Below are 17,966 nucleotides of genomic sequence, written 5' to 3' on the forward strand. Positions count from 1 at the left end.
GAAGCTTTCTTTGTTGCTTAATTTTACAGCCAAGTTGGCTGAGACACAGGGGGTCAAGTAAGCTGTTGGGTATCAGAGAACATGCCTCGGGCAGAAGTAGAGCTCAGGATCCTCTTGGCTCTCAGCTATCACTGCTATAGCACTCCTTTACTGACACATTTCAGTAAAAGCTCTCAGTGCAGCCTTACAGAACATTAAATATTAAACTGTGGCCTCTTTGCCCGAGTACATACTCAGTTTAGGTCTGAATAGCAATAGCCCTGACCAGTCTGTTTCCATTAACATTGATGGGGTGGCTTCGGGGTAGCCCAGGCTCAACAGCAGTGGAGCYACACCTGCCTGAAGCTTTTTCCCCCAGGTTTTATGTTGCTTGTGTAAAACATAGTTTTTTTAATATATGTAAAAACAGCAAGTGGGAAGCCACAGCGTAAGTTTAGCTCTTGTTAGCTGAAAACCTGTGCAAAGTGAGGAAAAAAATTATSAAAGAAAGAACTCAATTCAGTGTGGAAAGTAAAGGTTCTTTAAAGAAGAACCTTTTCCCACTGCCCTCTTGGATGTCTATTAAGACACCAGTGTTTCATGGAATCACAGAACAGTTTGGGTTGGAAGGGACCTTGAAAACCAYCTTGTTCCAACGYCCTGCCATGGGCAGAGACCTTCCACTAGACCAGGCTGTTCAAAGCCCTGTCCAACCTGGCCTTGAACACTTCCAGAGAYGGGCCAAATTAAATTGGGSTAYACTGCAGCACCAATCTGTTGCATCTCTTCCAGCTGGGCTGCAAAATACATCCAACAAAGATCYWTCCCAGAAATCTGGACTACACAGTTTTCCATGGGAGTTTTTTGTATCACTCTGCTAGAGCACACAAGGCAGCCATGCTGTCAGCCTGTGCCCAGAGGTGACATGCCCTATTGCAGCACTGTCACCTCTGCTCAGCCACCAAGCAGCACTCAAGTCCTACCTACCCCAGACAGAAGAGAAAAGGCTTCACTATAGGAAGAAGCAGACCTTGGCTGCAGTCTGAACATGGATTGAAGGCAGCTACTTGTGACAGGGAGACAAAATCAGTGTTACAGAAGAGAGCCCTGGCTGTCCTCCATGGGATGGCACCGGCTAGCGAATACACTAACAGGTAAGCTGTAAGCAGGCAGTGCTTAGAAAGCCACAGCACACACAGTATAGGTTTGTAGAGCATCCCAAAGAGATTTTTAAAGACAAATATTCAACATTAATATTTACACGTTGCTCTTTTCCATGACTTCTTAAAGCAGTTCAAGAAAAGGTGTCGGCAGAAGCAATGAACTGGGACTCAAAGGGGCAGGTCTGCCGAGCCTCAAGGTCTCTGTCGACCCCAACAGAGTCAGGACAGAACAGAATCCAAGCTATTTTAAGACTAGCACAACCCCWAGAAACCTTTTTTGAGACAGTTTCAGAATATCTGCAAGGCAAATTGGAAATGCCTYGCATCACAAGTATTCTCAGGTGACRAAAGTWAACCCAGAAGGGGAGCAGGGGAGAGAACCCTTGGTTTGACACATTGCTCAGTGGGGACATATTCTGATCTGAGGCCATCGCTTACACCAAGTCTTGCTTATTCTGCTCAGATAAAAAAAAAAAGGACAGGAAACATGCACAGAATTCAGATTTGTGAAGCAATTGATGGTTGTTGGAGGTAACACTGAAATCACACAGAATACAATGCCACAGGCRTAACTGGCAAGATTAAGAGCCAAACCAGCTTTAACAGTTATGGGACTTGAGGTTTTAACTAGAAGCAAACCAGCCAGTTACAAACCTTTTCACTCTTCTCCCTCTTCTTCCTTTTTTCTAATTGGGAGCTTAACTCCACTCTCCTTCCTACGGGGGACAGCCACTCCATCCTAAGACAGTGCACAAACCCCAAAGGACTAAACAAACCTTTGACTAAAAAGTGATATAGGGCACGAGCTCAGAGCAAACACAGAAGTAGACACCAACTCTCTTACTGAAAATTATTCTTGAGTTTGTGACTAATCTGTTTCAACYTCCTCTCCCAACAATGCTCAACACAGCCTCCCTTCAAATCAGTTTATAGCTCCTGCGTCAGAAAGCRCTGAAATACAGAGAGACGGACCAAGGATGGTGATAATTAAGGAACAGGTGTCTGCTGCAAATGAGAATGCTCCAGAACCAATTGGCAAAACAGCCCCTCAGACCATGGTAAGGATTGAGACAAAATCACCAAGCACTGAAGCAGATGTGTCAGAAAACCAGATTTGCCTCACCCACTGAGRCAAAGAGCTGTGTTAAGGTGGATTTGGGGCTCAGTTGCTGAAAAGCATCAAAAAGCATCCTTAGGTGCTGGGAACCTGGGTGTCCTTCACCTTTTGCAGTTATTCTCCAGCACTCAGAGCACTTCAAACAACTAAATCCATTCAGCAAGGTTTTCAACTCTCCTYCTATCTGGCTTTTACTGCTCAGCTCATGGCGAAGAGACACAAGATGTGCCTGARTGGTTGAATGCTCCCCCATCCTCTAGGATGACTGGTGTCTTCTGTTCTTAACAAGATCCTGGTCCAAAGGAACCAAGCGAGAGATTAATTCTAGTGCAATAGAAATTTATTACCTTTTCTACTTCACACCCWTTAGAGATCCAGCATGGATATCCATGGATCAATACAAACAATGCTAAGGCCTGCAATGAGATGAGGATGCCCTGCTTTGTAGGGATTTGTGCCAACCACTTTTAGGAAGAGAAGMTACAGAATACTCTGGACTGCTTTGGAGGAGAGAGGCTGGGCAGAACAGGATATTAAACAGCCACATTAAATTCATTTTGAAGTGAAATTGTGTACAGCTCAACAGGATTGAGTACGGGGCAGGAAAAAGTTCATCACCAACAGCCAGGATATGAGGACAAGGACTCAGCCCCTGGATTAGAACTAATCTCACATCAACCATCAGAAGAATCCCAAGGCCAGGARCCCTGTTTAAAAACACATCCCCAAAAGGATGAGAAGAGACCACAGTGCTTAGCAGRAGGATGTCTACTTCCTCTACCTCGCTGTGCCAGACACCTCAGTGCTCTTCCAACCCATTAAGTTAATTAGTTTCATAACTCTTCCCTAAGGAAAAAGTAAGCCCAAATAAGCACCTCAGACATATACCCAAACTTTCTACCCGATGTTTTCCAAGCTCAAGTCTCTCCCAGAGGGAAATAATTCACAAAGTGCTTCATTACACATGTAATTCAAACAATCTAAAACCTACACAGGAAACTGTACCAGTCAGCCCTGTCAGGAATCAAATATGCAGAGCCCCAGCACAYGAAAAAAACCCTCTCAAGTTTTCCAGTTCACCTCTTGAGCTAGCTGAGATATTTTCTAGGAGTTTATCATTCTCTTCCTAAGCTTSAGCAAATTAACCCACCCAAGGCAGAATGGGCATAATCTACTTTGATTAAGATTTTTCTGCTAGTGAAGWGGTTTCTTGTTAGAAACAAGCAGGCATATGGGGGTGATTCATTGCTAAACTGAAACAAGGTAAAGGAATGCTTCCTTCAGCTAAGGAGGAGAACTGAATCTATTAAACGCTGTTTAAATTCACAGGATGGTAGAGAGAAACCTTTACAGTGCTTTTGCACAGGGCTGGCTATTAAGAATGATTCCCTCATTTTCCTCCAAGCTCCTCCATTAAATGAGAAAGGCCAGGTAAATCACCAAGCTCATAGTGGAGGGTACAYGGAACCCACACACAGCAAATAAGTGCAAAATTCTTTATTCTTCCTTCCTTTCTCACGCTGAAAAAACAGCATGAAAATCCAGCTCAGTAATGACAGAAAAAGACTGTGCTTTTGTTGCTTTTACTGACATTTCCAGTCAAAAAATGAGAAACCAGTGAGGCTGGAAGAAAGAACAGCAGCTTGTCACCCTGAATTACACTCTTCCCTGCAGGCTAGTARAAGCCATGAGCAGCACACCAGCTTGCTCAACCCCTGGGAGGGTCTTCAAATCCATTCCTCCCACCAAGCCGAGCCACAGCAGTACAGGCACCAAGGTTTGGGATCTTCCCTGAGCTGGCAACTCAGCTGACACCACTTTCCCAGCCTCTGCACCTGTCAGCTCTCAGTATTTCAAAATGAAAAAGCAGGCTGGTCAACTCGAGTCTTCTTGCCACGGGGGAACTAGCTAGGGCTTACCGTTGCCTGGAATATATTTATATATATATATTTATATATTTCTAAAAGTATATTTTATTAAAGCTCTTATGTTAAAACTTGGTTATGTAACCTTGTTTATTGGCTTATCTTRTAAAAGCAAGAGTAATATCAAGCGTTAATAGGACATCTGGCTGGTTTTTATCAGCTTAGTTGCAGCCAAGAGGACCACCAAGAGAGCTCTCAACCACTAAGTGATGGCCAGCTAATGCCAGGAGTCTTTCAGACCATACAAACATGCTTTAAGCCAGTCAGAGGGCTGTTTGACCAAAYGGGCTCTTTATTGACCTGAAGGGTCCATCTATCACTCTGAACCAKTACAGTTCAATAGCTTTCATCTGCTTCTCAGCATGTGGCTTTTACAGAAGCAGCCAATACRGCTCAGGAAGCACAATTAGCATCCAAAACGTGGCTGATTCATGTATTAGATGCAGTAGTTACAGCATTATGGCTAGTGCCTGCATACATTTGCAAGAGGACCATCTGAAAAAAACAGCCTCATTCATAACTGTCATCAGAACTTGCTTGTTTTCATGCTCCACAAACTCATCTGTAAGAATTGCATCTGTCTTTGGTGCTTGCCAAGTAGTGAATTAAAAACAGTASCTATTGCTTCTTATTGATTCAGAGCCTGGAAAGTTTCAGAAAGATTGGGTGGAAGGAGGGTATGTACCTGAGCAAAGTGAGACCATGAGGATTAACCTTGTTAAGTGCAGCAAATGTGCCTGGAGCAGTGCACRAAGTTCAAGAGTTTTTGAATAAAATCTTTTGTGCAGCACAGGGCTATCACATCAATGAGAAGTTACTGAGTTTCAGATAACAGAGMAATGATCCCTCAGTTTTAAAGTGAAGATGGAGAAGAGGTGTTGTAGTGCTCACTCCTTAGATACCCATCTCCCTTTGGGTCCCCAGCCACCCTTGCCTTATCCTTTCTTTCTCCTCCCAGCCTTTCACACCTGCATTCAAAACCAGAACCCACCACAAAACAAATTATTCCTTGGGGTTCTTGGTTCCCTTTGATAGAAGTGACAACATCTCAGACAAACTTCACCATAGGATGGTATCAGCTCCATCTCTGCAGACAGTGATGTTTAGATTTCAAGCTGTTGAGCAATAGCACCTTTGTCCCACAAGACAGAGCACAGCAAATAACYCCACTCTAAAGAGGGGTATGATAAGATCTGATAAAAAAAGTCACTGGTTTAATAAAATGCATCACTCTCCTTGGTATACTTTGACACTTTTGCAGGAAAGCCAAGGGTTGAGTGCTCAGTACTGGACTGTGGGTACACAACATTGCCACAGCAAAGCCTGACTCTGACAGGAAGACAGGCTCRACTGGACGAGCACTTCCCAAAGGAAGCTCTGCTTGACTCAGTGCTCAGGTGCAAGGAAAGTCTCCTTGAGCAMGGCAGGAAAAAGCAGACATTTCTTACATGCTGTCAGAAGTGGCAACTCTGACACTYGCTCTGCTTCTGCAAGACGTCCCTGAGCTCAGAGCAATTTCACAACTCAGATGAGCACAAGAAGGGACAGATGAAACAATCCAACAAAACCAGACTGCGCAAGTACAGAGAGCAAACAAGATGTCAGGGAACCGGGATACTCTGTTCTCACCTCAGGTGCTTTCCACTGGAGTGTGTCACATCTAGGGGAAAAAATGTCCAAAAAGAAAAGCTGGATTTATCAGCATGGACACRGGTCAGAGGTTTTACCCCTGGCTGGAAGGTTGAACCAGACCTATTGCCTTCAGTARCTCCTTAGGAACTAGTGTTCTATCYRCRTCCTCAGGGAATTTTTAGGGCTGACTTTGGATAGAAGCATTAAATGCACGGTGCTTTCCCCACTCCTGTTTGGGACTCCGAGATAAAGAAAATAGCTGAATTGCATTTCAGAACTACCTGCAGCTCTACCTGCACACACCTGCAGCCTCTGCAAGCTGYTCTGCACCCATTTCAAGTTGTTGCTACTGCAATGCTAGCCCACAGCAGGCTCTGGTCACTCTTTGCAAAGGCCTTGCTGCTTTTCAGTTAAAATGTCTTAAGGAAAAGAGTCTTGAGTGTGGTGTCCCCTCTGCCATCTCTCATCCCCTTCACAAGGGTGACAAGGCCATGTTTCTGTCCTACATGAGCTCATATCTCAAGCTAGAGAGCCAGATGGCCCATCAGCAAGGGCGGCGATCCAAGCTTTCCTTGGTAAAGCTTTACCCCTTGCAGCGGACAGTACAAATATAAATACATGGAAAGAGTCTGATTGTTCAGGAAGGAGCTTTTTAGAGAGCAGAAAAAAAAGCTGAAAATCCACAGCCTCTCAAGGCTGGAGGCAGGGCTGCAGCAGGGGCCATGCTGATAGGCAGCAAGTTATCAGCAGACAAGCTGTTATGAAGCTCAAAGTTGGTTGAAAAGAGATAAACCAGCCACAGAACAAGGATTGCTCAAAGAATTTGAGAGACAAGAGGGATTTTAACCTCCAGATCCCCTGYAGAATCAGGAAGTCACAATGGAGGRAAGATGCAGCCACCAGACATCCCACAAGGAATATTTATAGCTAAAGAAACAAGGGCAGTTATGCTTTGGGTACAGCAGGCAGCTGCCACAGCAGCTCCAGTAATTACCGTGCTGCTTTCGGGACACCTGGCAGAGCTTTATAATCATAACTCACACCAGGCGTATTCCTGGCACCGAGGAGCCCTCACCCACTTTTCTCCCCAGTTCCTTGAGGCAGGGAGGAGGTATCCTCCAGGAATTAAGGCCTCTGCCAGGCTGGTTTTTGCCAGTGAAGCAAAGTGACCTTTCACCCACCACACCCTTTAAGTTCGACGCTGCCTCCCACAGTTCCTGTGCCACAGTGATCCCAATGCCYCCTCCAAAATGGACCTTCTTCAAGGGATGGAAGGAAGTGTTTGTACCCAAAGATACCAACTTCAGTGGATCTGAATACTATCTAGAGATTTTCAAAGGTTCTAGCCCAGCACCAGCTTTTGATTCTGACTGCCCACCCAACAAAAAGGTGTAGGCATCTTGGCTTCTTACAAGCTCTGATCTTGCTGGGACATCCAACACACCAAAGACCAGCTGACAACTGGGCAGCCTCTACCTGCAGCTCTGGGAGGCCAAGGCAGAAGCAGCACAAGGACAGCAAGGCAGTACTTGAGGGTGCTGCTCCCCTCTCCCCATCCTCACTCATGGTCCAAGTCCATTTCTGGAGCTGGCCCATCACTGAGCACCAGGAACTTTCCACTTTGGAAAGAATACCCTGAAATATCAGTCCTTTCTTCACTTAAATTGAAGGAATTCAGGCACAAAGTGTTCTCAGAAAGTCATTAGGTGCAAGGATTCTGTCCCTGGCATACCTGGGGTGTGCAGGATCACAGCCAGCGGCAAGCTTGCACTCTCTGGGGTAAATACACTTCCATTATCATTTTTCACAACAAGAGAGAGATACAGGCCAGCAATAACCCCGAGGTGACTGGCATCTAATTTTTCATCATTGGAGTATTTATGGCACAGCCGTTTGCAGCATCTTGTAATCACTTTACCGCCTCCTTGACCCCTGGCTCCCCCTTATTCTGCATCTCCTAATTGCATCTGAACAAGCAGGAGGGAAGCAGCAAAGTGGATAGATGCAGGAGAGCTGAATGCTTGGGTTGTGATACTTGGAAGGACAGCAGAGGAGGTGCAGAGCCAAGTTTGGCTGTACCCCCCACCACCAGCTTGCTCTGATCTCCAACAGCTTATARAAGTGGAGCTTTCCTCCTTCCTGACACTGGGTGACCTTGAGGAGCTGCTCTCTGCCTCCTCAATTCATTAGCATGGTATGGGAGATTAATGAGTTTCCTCCAACAAAGTGTGAGGGCATCATCTTTATACACAGACACTGCCCCAAATTCTTGCATATTTGTAGCCTCTCCTGGCAGGGCATTGGCAACTACAACAATATTTATATTGACTACAAAAGCCCCTGGGTTAGACAGCACAAAGCAAGGGAGACGTGGACCAGCATGACACGGATGCACAAAGGGCCCTGCAAACATGTCAAGCTACAAGCTGCCAGGGTTAGGAGGTACTTGGGTTCAGCAAGGATGAATGTTCCTGAAGGCCACTAACCCCTCGTCTGCCACAACACCAACATTGCCTCCAYCACTAAGCCATAATGTTTCCTCGTTACTTTCTCTCCTACAAAGTTCTCAATTGAGTTGCACAGGATTCTCCAGCTGCCTGCAGGATGCAGCTTCAGGGACAGCATCATCCTGCTCTCTGTATCATGCARGAGTCGCCTAAAGGGAAGAAAACGTCCCTCACTTTATAACTGCTTAGCACAAAAGAAGAGATAAAGCCTTGTTGCCTGGGGCTAGCGGGGTGTGTGTTCACTCCCAGCCTCCTTCCCTGCACAGTGCACACCAAACTGGTGCAACAGGCTTTGGAGATCAGTTCTGCCCCAGAGCATTATACCGACTTCAACTTACAAGATAAATCCCAGCTGCATTATTTGTATTTATAGTCCTGCTTACAGAAGCATGAGCTACGTGTGGGATTTGCTGATGTAGTCCAAAAATCCACATTTTTGGACAAGAGCRTCAGTGATCTCACTCAGACACGGAGTGCAATTTAGGATTGTGTTAAGTTGCAGACGTATTTAGGAGTAAAAGGAGATATGGTCTGTCCAGAGCTTTCCTCCACAGCTTGTGATAACTGCTCTGTTCAGAGCAGCGAAACTGCACAGTTCTGCAGCTCTGGTACCTTCTACCTGTATATTAAGGAATTAATGGTAATTTCAGGGGATGAGAGATCAAGACTGCTGTCTTACTCGATGAAAAYGCTGATGTGAATCAAGCAGGCAGCAAGGTCAGACCTCTGTTTAAAAACAAAGCTGGTGCTAAAGCACCAAACAAAAAACTGGAAAATATGCTGTTAAGAAAAAGGCTTATATTGCATTTCCCAGGGGATTGTTTAGCTGACTTAACAGGTCTTCTCCAACTCTGGCTCCTAGGATGCTGTTACAATCACTACAAAAATCAACGCTGCACAGGTGAAATGTATTTAGTACTCATTTTCTACAAATGTTCTGAAAATGAAAAATTTGTGCTCTGCTGGAACAGCCTAGTCCAAGAAAGAAATTTTAAAAGGCCCTTTTTAAACCTTTACCACTCGATGTAGGGAGCGTGTGATCACATATATTGGTTCTGACACCTGCCCTATTCAGGAGAGATTGGTCTCCAGTATCAGGAGAGAACAGTGTCAGCTTTGGTGCCTTGCTGCCCAAGTGAGCTGACTCCAAAGGACAGCTTTATTCAGGGAAAGCAGCAGCATGGCCTCTCAGCCTTGGCAGGGTGGCTRGGCTGGGCAGCAGGGCTGTGGCTTGAGCCCAACATAACCTCTGGTGAGCTCCCAACTGCAGCAAATGCACAAAAGCAAACAGATCTATCTAGAGCCACTGCTTCAATTTGTTTAGCTGATATGCTTCCAAAGTTCATGTCCATCATCCAACACCACAGAAGTCAAACCAAGCACCAGAGTGTGCAGGATATTCTTCCTTGGGGAAGCCAAGAGTGTCTGARCTCACTGATGGCCTCTGCCCATCCCTTTACCCCTGTGCTTCTCTGACAGGCTGGTAGCACCTGCAGCACACCTGGCCCCACATTCAGACAGCAGCACAGCACCCTTCCCTTCCAGACAGCCCTTTGCCAGCCTGTTGGAGGTGCCAGAGGGGCAGGATTGGCCTTTTGGAAAAACTCAGCACCCAAGTGACAAGCACAGCCAAGTTCCACTTAGGAAAAACCCACTTCTCATTGTGAAGTGAACAGACAGCTCTGTACAGAAAACACATTCCAGTCCCCTGCACTATTGATTTTCCAGTGAAAAGAGACAAGCTAATCCATTAATGTTAGTTGCTTCAAAGYATGGTCTTGCAGTTGCTTCACTCTGGTCCCAAGGGCTGACTCTCCCACCCAGTGTTTGCCTTCTGGCTGATGTTTCTTTTACTCAAAATACCATCAGTTACAAGCAAGCAAGAAAAATCACCCATCAGAAGCTGAACTCCAGCTCTTAGGTCACTGGTACAACAAGTTTATATTTCACTTCCACAACACCACACTCATCTGCCTCCTCTCCTGACAGCTCAGRAGGAACTTCTTTTTCACAAGGCCAGTTATTATCTGAAGATTCCTTTGCATTAGGAAACACAAGGGTGTGGGAACCTCCAGCAGAGCCAGTTTACCTGTCACAGGCATATGATGAGCAAGCAATTGAAACGATTTATTGATGAGCCCACAGAAGAACAGACCAGGATGAAAGAGGCAGGATTTATGTCATATTAACAAGGCTGTGTGCCAATTTCAACCTATTAGCTGCACAATAAAAAGAGCTGAGACTTTCCTTCCCATCCCACATCCAGACACCATTTATTTTAGCAGAACTTGGCTTCTATCCCTCTTCAGCCACCTCAGACCGAAGCAACAACTTAACTGATCTTAYTTTTTGGAGGCTGACTAGATGAGAGGCATGAGAAGACTCCAATCTGCCTCTGCCTCTTTTAGCCAAGCAAAATTGTATTTCAGGCCAAACTGTAACAATTTGGCCTACTGATATTGATTATTAATGCAGTACTAATTTCTCTCCTGTCACAGCAATGCCTCAAAACTGAGGTAGCCTGTACACACAGAAAAGGCACAATATCCTGGACCATTGAAAAGCTTTTCCCTATTTTGAAGGCTTTCAGAACTGCCTTTATGAACAGAAGCAGCAGCTGCTTTTTTTTTTTTTKTACATTTGTTTCTATTTCTATATCAGTATTACAGTAAACCACATCAAAGCATTTGTGGTAAGGAATATAATGCAATATTTTTGGCAAGAAGGTCTTACCATGAATAACTTCTTATAGGATATTCAGGGTGACATGCTAATAGAGCCCCAGTCCTGCTGCATCCTTACTGCAAGCTGAGGTAACCTAGAACACAACAATGCTACAGTTTAAGCAATTTATTTAAACAAGATGATGGCTTCATACCATCAGGATAAACTTCCATCAGCTTCCCTTCCTTTTTACTGACTCACTCTGRGAGCCCAGGAAAAGCACCCCAAACCTTTTTGACTGATGTGCTGTGAGAAATCAGCCCTCCCTGCTCCAGCTCCTGCCACTGRGGCGGCTTCCTTCCCCACCACTGGTTCTCAAGGTCTCTAAACACTGAGACCTGTAAGAATAAATATCCAGGAGACAGCAGCTGTGACCCATTTATTACCGGATGCTGCTGCAGGGCACAGCTGAGGAAGGCAGGGCAGAGGAAAAGCACTTTCTGCAAAGRGAATGGTGGAGCAAACCCAGGTGCCCTTGGAAGAAGCACTCTGCTTGCAGCTCTGCTCCAGCTCTGTTGCTCCAGCTCCCAGTTGGCAACAGACAGCTTAGATCAAGCATGGATGTTCAAGTACTGCCATGAGGGCTCCTCTCATATCACTGCTGGGAGGCAAAATACAGAGCAAAAAAAGCCCAAAAATAAAAATTTACAGAGGCCAACAAAGGACCGAGAGGCCACAAGAGTGTCATGTACCAAACCAGCTGGTAAAACTGCCCCSGTGCAGGTAAATGCATTTGGAAAGATCCGTTCTGACAACAAAAATCTGAGATACTTTTACCCAGAGCRGGGCACAGGCAGAGCAGGGAAGGAGAAACGCCGTGGAGGGAAGCAGAGCACGTACAGCAGGCACACAAAGCCTGGCGCTCCAGCCCGCAGCCGGAGCAGGTCAGGAAGGCAGCACCGCGCYGAGGCCGACGGGATCCACATCAACCCTTATCAGTTCAGCCTTCGCATTTGCCGATTAAGTTCTGCCAGCACTGARCGATGGCACGACGGTACGTGTGTCCTCAGCCCACCCCCTCACCCCCCTGCACAGCCTCCCGCCGCTGCAGCCCGGCCCCRCTCTGGTCACCGATCAGAGCGTCGGGCCGGGGTGACATTGTCCCCTCCTGAAGAGGGACAGTAAGCGCCTGCGAGCCCGCTCATTTTATTCACTGCACAAGCACGTTTCCAACTGGGATAATCTCCATTAAACCATCTGCGCTCCCATCCTCGCCCGGCCTGCACCCGCTGGGCTGCCTGCGATACTGCAGCATCTGTGAACCGGCACAAGCGGATGCCGCGTCCCTTTCCCGATCAGCTAAAAAAACCAACTGAGACTCAGACAGAACAGATGCACCTGGTGGCTTTGACGCGCTACCGAGCCAGGCTACCAGGAATACCTGTGCCAGTGCCTCTTCTGAAAGGCACACAGCTCCCCTTGAGAATTTAAGCCATTTCCTTTCCATCATGGGAAGACACCATGTCCCAGATTGCCAGAAGAGGAGGGCTGAGAACRGAGTAGAGGTTTTAGCCTCAACGGCTGCCCTGGTGCAGAACAGAAGGGTTGTTTGCCAGGTCGTGAACACAGTTTGGATCAGACGTTCTGAAAGGCTGCTGATCCCCAGGATTTAGTCTCTTATTTATCTCAGTATCTGCTTTCTAGAAACAGGGACTGTCATGTCACATTCCTCCATCACTTGGACAGAATGACAAGGAAGTGTTACGATGAAAGATCTGAAACTTAAATCTGCTGCCCCTTCCCCAYGACCTCCACAGCAGAGCCCAGTGGACCCTATAGAGAGCATGATAAAGCAGCTGCAGTGAAGTGTGAATTCAGCACTGAGAGAACGTGACCCTGTCCTCAGCATTGGCAGAGACAGCCAGGGGACTTGGGAGTCACTCCAGCTGTTGAGGACATGGCAGGGTGGTGACGGGTCTGAAGCAAAGATAGAAATCCATCGATCTGCTTTAACTGTGATCACTGCTTGCCTTCAACAAGGTCGCTGGGCAGCCCAATGCACACCTTTCTTCCAGCCCATCTGTCCTGTGGGGTCTTGCCCTCACAGGACTGGAACAGCACAGCAACGCCCACCCTTCAAACCTCCCAGGTCTTTTATGGTCCCAAAAAGGAGGCAAATATCAGCAGCAAGTGATGGGACAGGAGCAAAAGTCTATTTACATAATTCCTGCACTTGCCTTCACTTATTTGTTTTGCAAGTCTTTATTTTCCAAAGCAATTTATAAACAAGAAGTGAGACAACCATTTGTTCAGACAAAGGTTAATAGGGGCCTAGCGGTCTCTGAAGACTCTGCAGTCACACTTAGGTGTGAAATCTTGGAGCAGCAATAAAGATGCTGCACAGACAAGTAAGTCTCAAGAGAAGAATTTAATCTGTCTAAATATTCTCATTATGTAYATAGTTTTCAGCTTCCATTCACAGTAATCAGAGCAGAGACAGCTTCCAGAAGCCTTTTTAGACAATAAGGCATGAAAAAGGATTTTTACGTCAGTCATTATTCTTCTCTCCATCCCCAGCTTGAAGAGTCAATGTTTGAAATGGTTTTTGTTGAAAAGAAGACACGGYGTTGGGAGAGAAAGAGTTGACAGGAGGAAGACAGCACGGGTCTTTGGCAGACTGGTAGGACTTGGCACMAGAGAGCTCCCATTGGCACCATTTGTCCAGAAAACCTCAAATAGATTATTCTCCTGGTAGTCCAAAATAGGTTTTCTGTAGGGTCATACACAGAGGATGAAATATAACACTAATCCAGAGAACTGCTTCACTGGAACCAGCAAGAAGTTCCAGTTATATCACCCATCTTGCTCCTAAAAGTCACTTAAACCTAAATACAGTACCAAGATAAGGTAGGAAAACTGGAGGCAGGCATCTAGGACAAAAGGGCTGATCCAAAAACTCAGCTGCTTTCTTTTGGGATCACAGTGTCCATCTGTCCCCTTGCCACAGGGGAACTTGTCTGCAAAAAGAGACCTTGTTTGTCCACTGAAACGTGGAACCTGAATTATTCCATCAGGCAAGAATTCAAAACAGAAATTTAAGAAAACAGAATAAGTTCTCCATGGGTAYGACACCCTGGGACCAAGAGAAGCTGTGCTCTTGATGCATCTCACCCCTCCTCACTTTCATGTTTCATTTTTCCCTTCAGACAGGCAGGTTTCAGTTTTTCTAGCATGTTCCAAACTCTACTTCAGTACACAAGAAGCTTGAACAAAATAGAGATAATTACAATGGTTCACTACTGAATTTTTTACTTGAAGTCAAGTGTCTTCCTTCCCCTACCTTCCCATCCCCAGGTTTCTCTCAGAAAGTTTAAGAGCTCAGTTGGTCACTAGTTRCCCACACTGCAAACAGGACAGTGGGGAACATATTAACCAGGACAGCARAGGGAAAACATTACCCAGCACAGCCACTTCAGAACTCACAGCCAGGGTCAGTAGTGCAGCCTGAGTTTTATAAATGATTACATCTCTTATGCCTCTCTACAGAGGTCACCATCCTCTCTGTTTTCTGGAGAACGAAACCATACAGGTCAAGCAGGGAGCGGGACCAGCAGAGCTGGAGAAACAACAAATCCCAGTTCACTCCCATCCTCACCCAGTAAGAAGCATTAGACACCTTAACAGAAAAACACAACTTGGAGGTAATGCTGACCACCCAGCAGTCTCCTGAAAATAGTGATTGTGAGAATTGACCCCAACCAGTAACCCAGTACAGACTGGTCTGGTCTCCCCCAAACAGTCYGACCCTCCAAGAGGGCACAGAGAACAGCACTGAAGCCTCACCCCAGTTACTGTGCAGGAAAGGATTAACCACTGGCGAAGACTTTGCAGRTATTTATTCTCCAAATCCACAAGACAAGCAGAGGGAAAAGCTCCTCTGAGAGTTATGTACACAGACTGCAAGTCTAATGCTTACACAGTCTTAATTTTTTTAATTTTGCAAGTCCTAACAACAATTATCTTCATGAATTATAGACATAATATCCGAGAGATGCAGGCAGTAATTAATGCATGTCTGCCTTTTCTGACTAGCTCCTTCTGCTGGGTCAGGGAGAGTTATTGAAATTCAGGAAGGAAATCTTCAATCTTCTAGAAGTTTTAAAGAAACAGAYGAAGACAGAATTTAATAAAGCAATAATATTTCTCTTAAATAATTAACTAGACTTTGACATTCACTAATATTTTTGAGGCCCAGCTCTTACTTTTGYAATAACACTGGATGTGATCCAATGCATATCCAAAATGTAGTAACTCTAGAATTACCTCTGGATTTCTCTTCACACATGCAGCCACCCTCATTCCTTTTATTTAAAATTCTCACTGAGACCCTTAACAGAAGCCACACTACACAGCACTGGCATCCTTCCCTCCTCCCATTTTGCCCTACCGACATCTGTCTCCAAATACAAGCACTCAGCACTCCCCAAGCTCTAGAGGAGCCACGTTCATCATCCTTTGGGAAAAACCCTGGGTTCAGAGCAGAACCCCAGCACAGCATTAGATGCAATAGACAATTCTGAACTAGACAAAGCTATTACTAAGGCACTGTATAGCACTGGATGTTGTCTAAGCTGGCTGTTTCCATCATCTTTCAAGCAGCAGATTCTCCTGCAGCATTAACAATTTTATTCACATAAAGGATGGACTCAATGATCCTTGTGGGTCCCTTCAAACTCAGGATATTTTATATTCTAAAGCACTCAAGTGAGTTTAATATACTTCAGTATCTTGACAACAATTACCCCCAAGCAAATACTACTTAGCCAGCCACGGAAAAACCCAGTGAAGAAAAAAACAGCCTTTGGCAAAAACATCTCACCTGYTTAAGCAATATAAAACTACACATCAAGATGGACAGGACTCAAACTCAAGACCAYGACAATCATTCTGATGGCCAWCAAGTTCAAACACAGCCATGTCACCAAGAATAGGGAGGGGTTATTTAGCCAAAATAGTCGGACTAAACCAAAAGCTTCATACTCTGCTGTTCACTTGAACTACATTATTTCTACAAGAAAAAAAAATCCCTATGCACTAGAAGCAGAGTTTCAATGGCAACAATGGTCAGCCCAGTTCCAGAAACTCACCAGATAGAGCCTGTAAGCATCAATCCTTCGAATTGGCCCCCAGCACTTGTCCGTGTCGTTGTACTTTGTGCCATCTCCAACACTGCAAGAATGGTTGCCAGTGACACTGCTGGGAAAGGAGGGAGAAACAAAAGACAGTAATTAACTCCTAGCAGATGTCTTCCCCTCTCCTGCATTCAAGAAAGAAGAATGAGCAGAGACCATTCCTCCCCTCCATCCCTGAACACACTCACTTCCTTACATTTTCTGGACTGTGTAACACAGCAAGTYGCTGAGTACCAGAGGTTTAAAGGCAAATTCTTGAATTGCCTGCAGTTATTTGCGAGTTTGGTCATTTGATCATCAAGCCGGTGAGCTCATATCTTTTATGGATCACTGAGGTTTTCCATTTTTGAGATACAAGTCCAAATGCAGCCCAGATTTGATCAAACCAATCTTTTGCATTATCTGTTTCTTTGAGAAAGGCACCATTCCTAGTCCAGAGGAAGGCCACATACCATCACCACTCACTGGCCTCAGATTTAGTAAGCATCACATCCCTCAGCCTTTACCCAGAGACAGAGAAGGCAACATATTGCAGAGTATTGCAATCAAACTACAGAGCAACAAGTTCCATGCCTGCAGTGCTGAAACTGGAAATACTTCACACCTGAAGACTTGTCTGGAATCAGGTCAGCTACTTTGCAGGCTGGCAGCAGGCACTCAGGCGGGGAATACAAAACAATTTCACCTCCCACCCACAAGAGATGAGCTGTACTTGAGTTATTTCCCCACACCATGCTTTGGAAAGTACAGCTGATCCTAGTCAGACTTAGCCCATCAAATCCAAAGCCTACCCTGTTCCCTGGGAGCACACAGCCCCTCAGCAGTAAGCACACTTACCAGGTCACCTGCATGAGAGAGACMGGCACCGCTGCTGCGTAGATTGCCAGATCTCCATAGAGGTAGATAATTATGCAGAAATAGAAGAGGTTGACACCCACTGCAGAAAAAGGAAATATTGTCCAGATTCAGCAGAAAATACAGGGATTCTTGTACTGTCTACTTCAGATATGCAAAATTTTTAAGATCTTAAATCACCATTTGCCTCCATGGTTTCTGCAGCAAACTCCACCCAAGCTCAGGGAACTTATCACAGAACAGGAACTGATGGGGCATGAGGGGTCTCAGAGCTCTACTCTGCCTCCTTCAGTACCTGGCATGGACACTAAACCTTCTAATTCAAGCCCATCCTGCAGTCAAGACCAACAGGTCTCACATAAGTCACCTGCCAGACAAAGCTGTCAGCTTGGAACAGCCACAGGCAAACATCCAGGTGATGCTTGCAGACTCGGTGTGAGCACAGCCTGAYAAAGTGATACGCAGAGAGAATGTTTTTAGGCTCTGCTGATTCCAAACCCTCTGCCTGAAAACCTGCAGGACCTTCACAATATGGATTCATTGGGATTTGGCCCTGCACAGCTCAGGTTCCACTGAGCTGAAATGGAGCTGCTTTGGGAGATTCCCTACTACTGGCAACTTGAGACAAGTTACAATCCTGCAAAGCTTTAAAACTGTTTCTCTCCTATACTGCTGCTGCCACACACACTGTTCCTACCACAACTCATTTTTTTGATAGTTTTTTCTATGCTTTTTTTTTTTTTAAATTACTTTTATTTTAAAGCTTGCCCTATCTTCACCTATGAGATAAAAACAAAATCTTACACAAATTAATTAGGTGCACAGCACAGACTTACTGATGAACAACAGATACTGCTGTGAGGGGCTAAAATCTACAGTGATAAAGAAATGCTTGATGGGAACTCCAGGATTCTCTTCTTYCAAGCAAGTCT

General features: G+C 45.5%; 1 protein-coding gene across 3 annotated transcripts in view; it reads right to left on the bottom strand.

Moving 5' to 3' along the window:
- TMEM104 (transmembrane protein 104) overlaps positions 1 to 17,966 on the bottom strand; it is a 41,811-nt gene that overhangs the window by 13,553 nt on the left and 10,292 nt on the right. For 2 of the 3 annotated variants that reach the window (XM_057384367.1, XM_057384368.1), the window contains exons 7-8: positions 17,017 to 17,116; positions 16,135 to 16,243 (exon numbers count right to left, since the gene is read on the bottom strand). In XM_057384367.1, the coding sequence (XP_057240350.1) occupies positions 16,135 to 16,243; positions 17,017 to 17,116 (209 nt within the window). The remainder of the gene's footprint in view (positions 1 to 16,134; positions 16,244 to 17,016; positions 17,117 to 17,966) is intronic. The other variant, XM_057384369.1, reaches the window with a different exon arrangement.

The sequence above is a fragment of the Malurus melanocephalus genome, unplaced genomic scaffold, assembly GCF_030028575.1.
Source record: "Malurus melanocephalus ecotype Western Australia unplaced genomic scaffold, MMel_1.1 scaffold_704, whole genome shotgun sequence".
Taxonomy (NCBI): Eukaryota; Metazoa; Chordata; class Aves; order Passeriformes; family Maluridae; genus Malurus; species Malurus melanocephalus.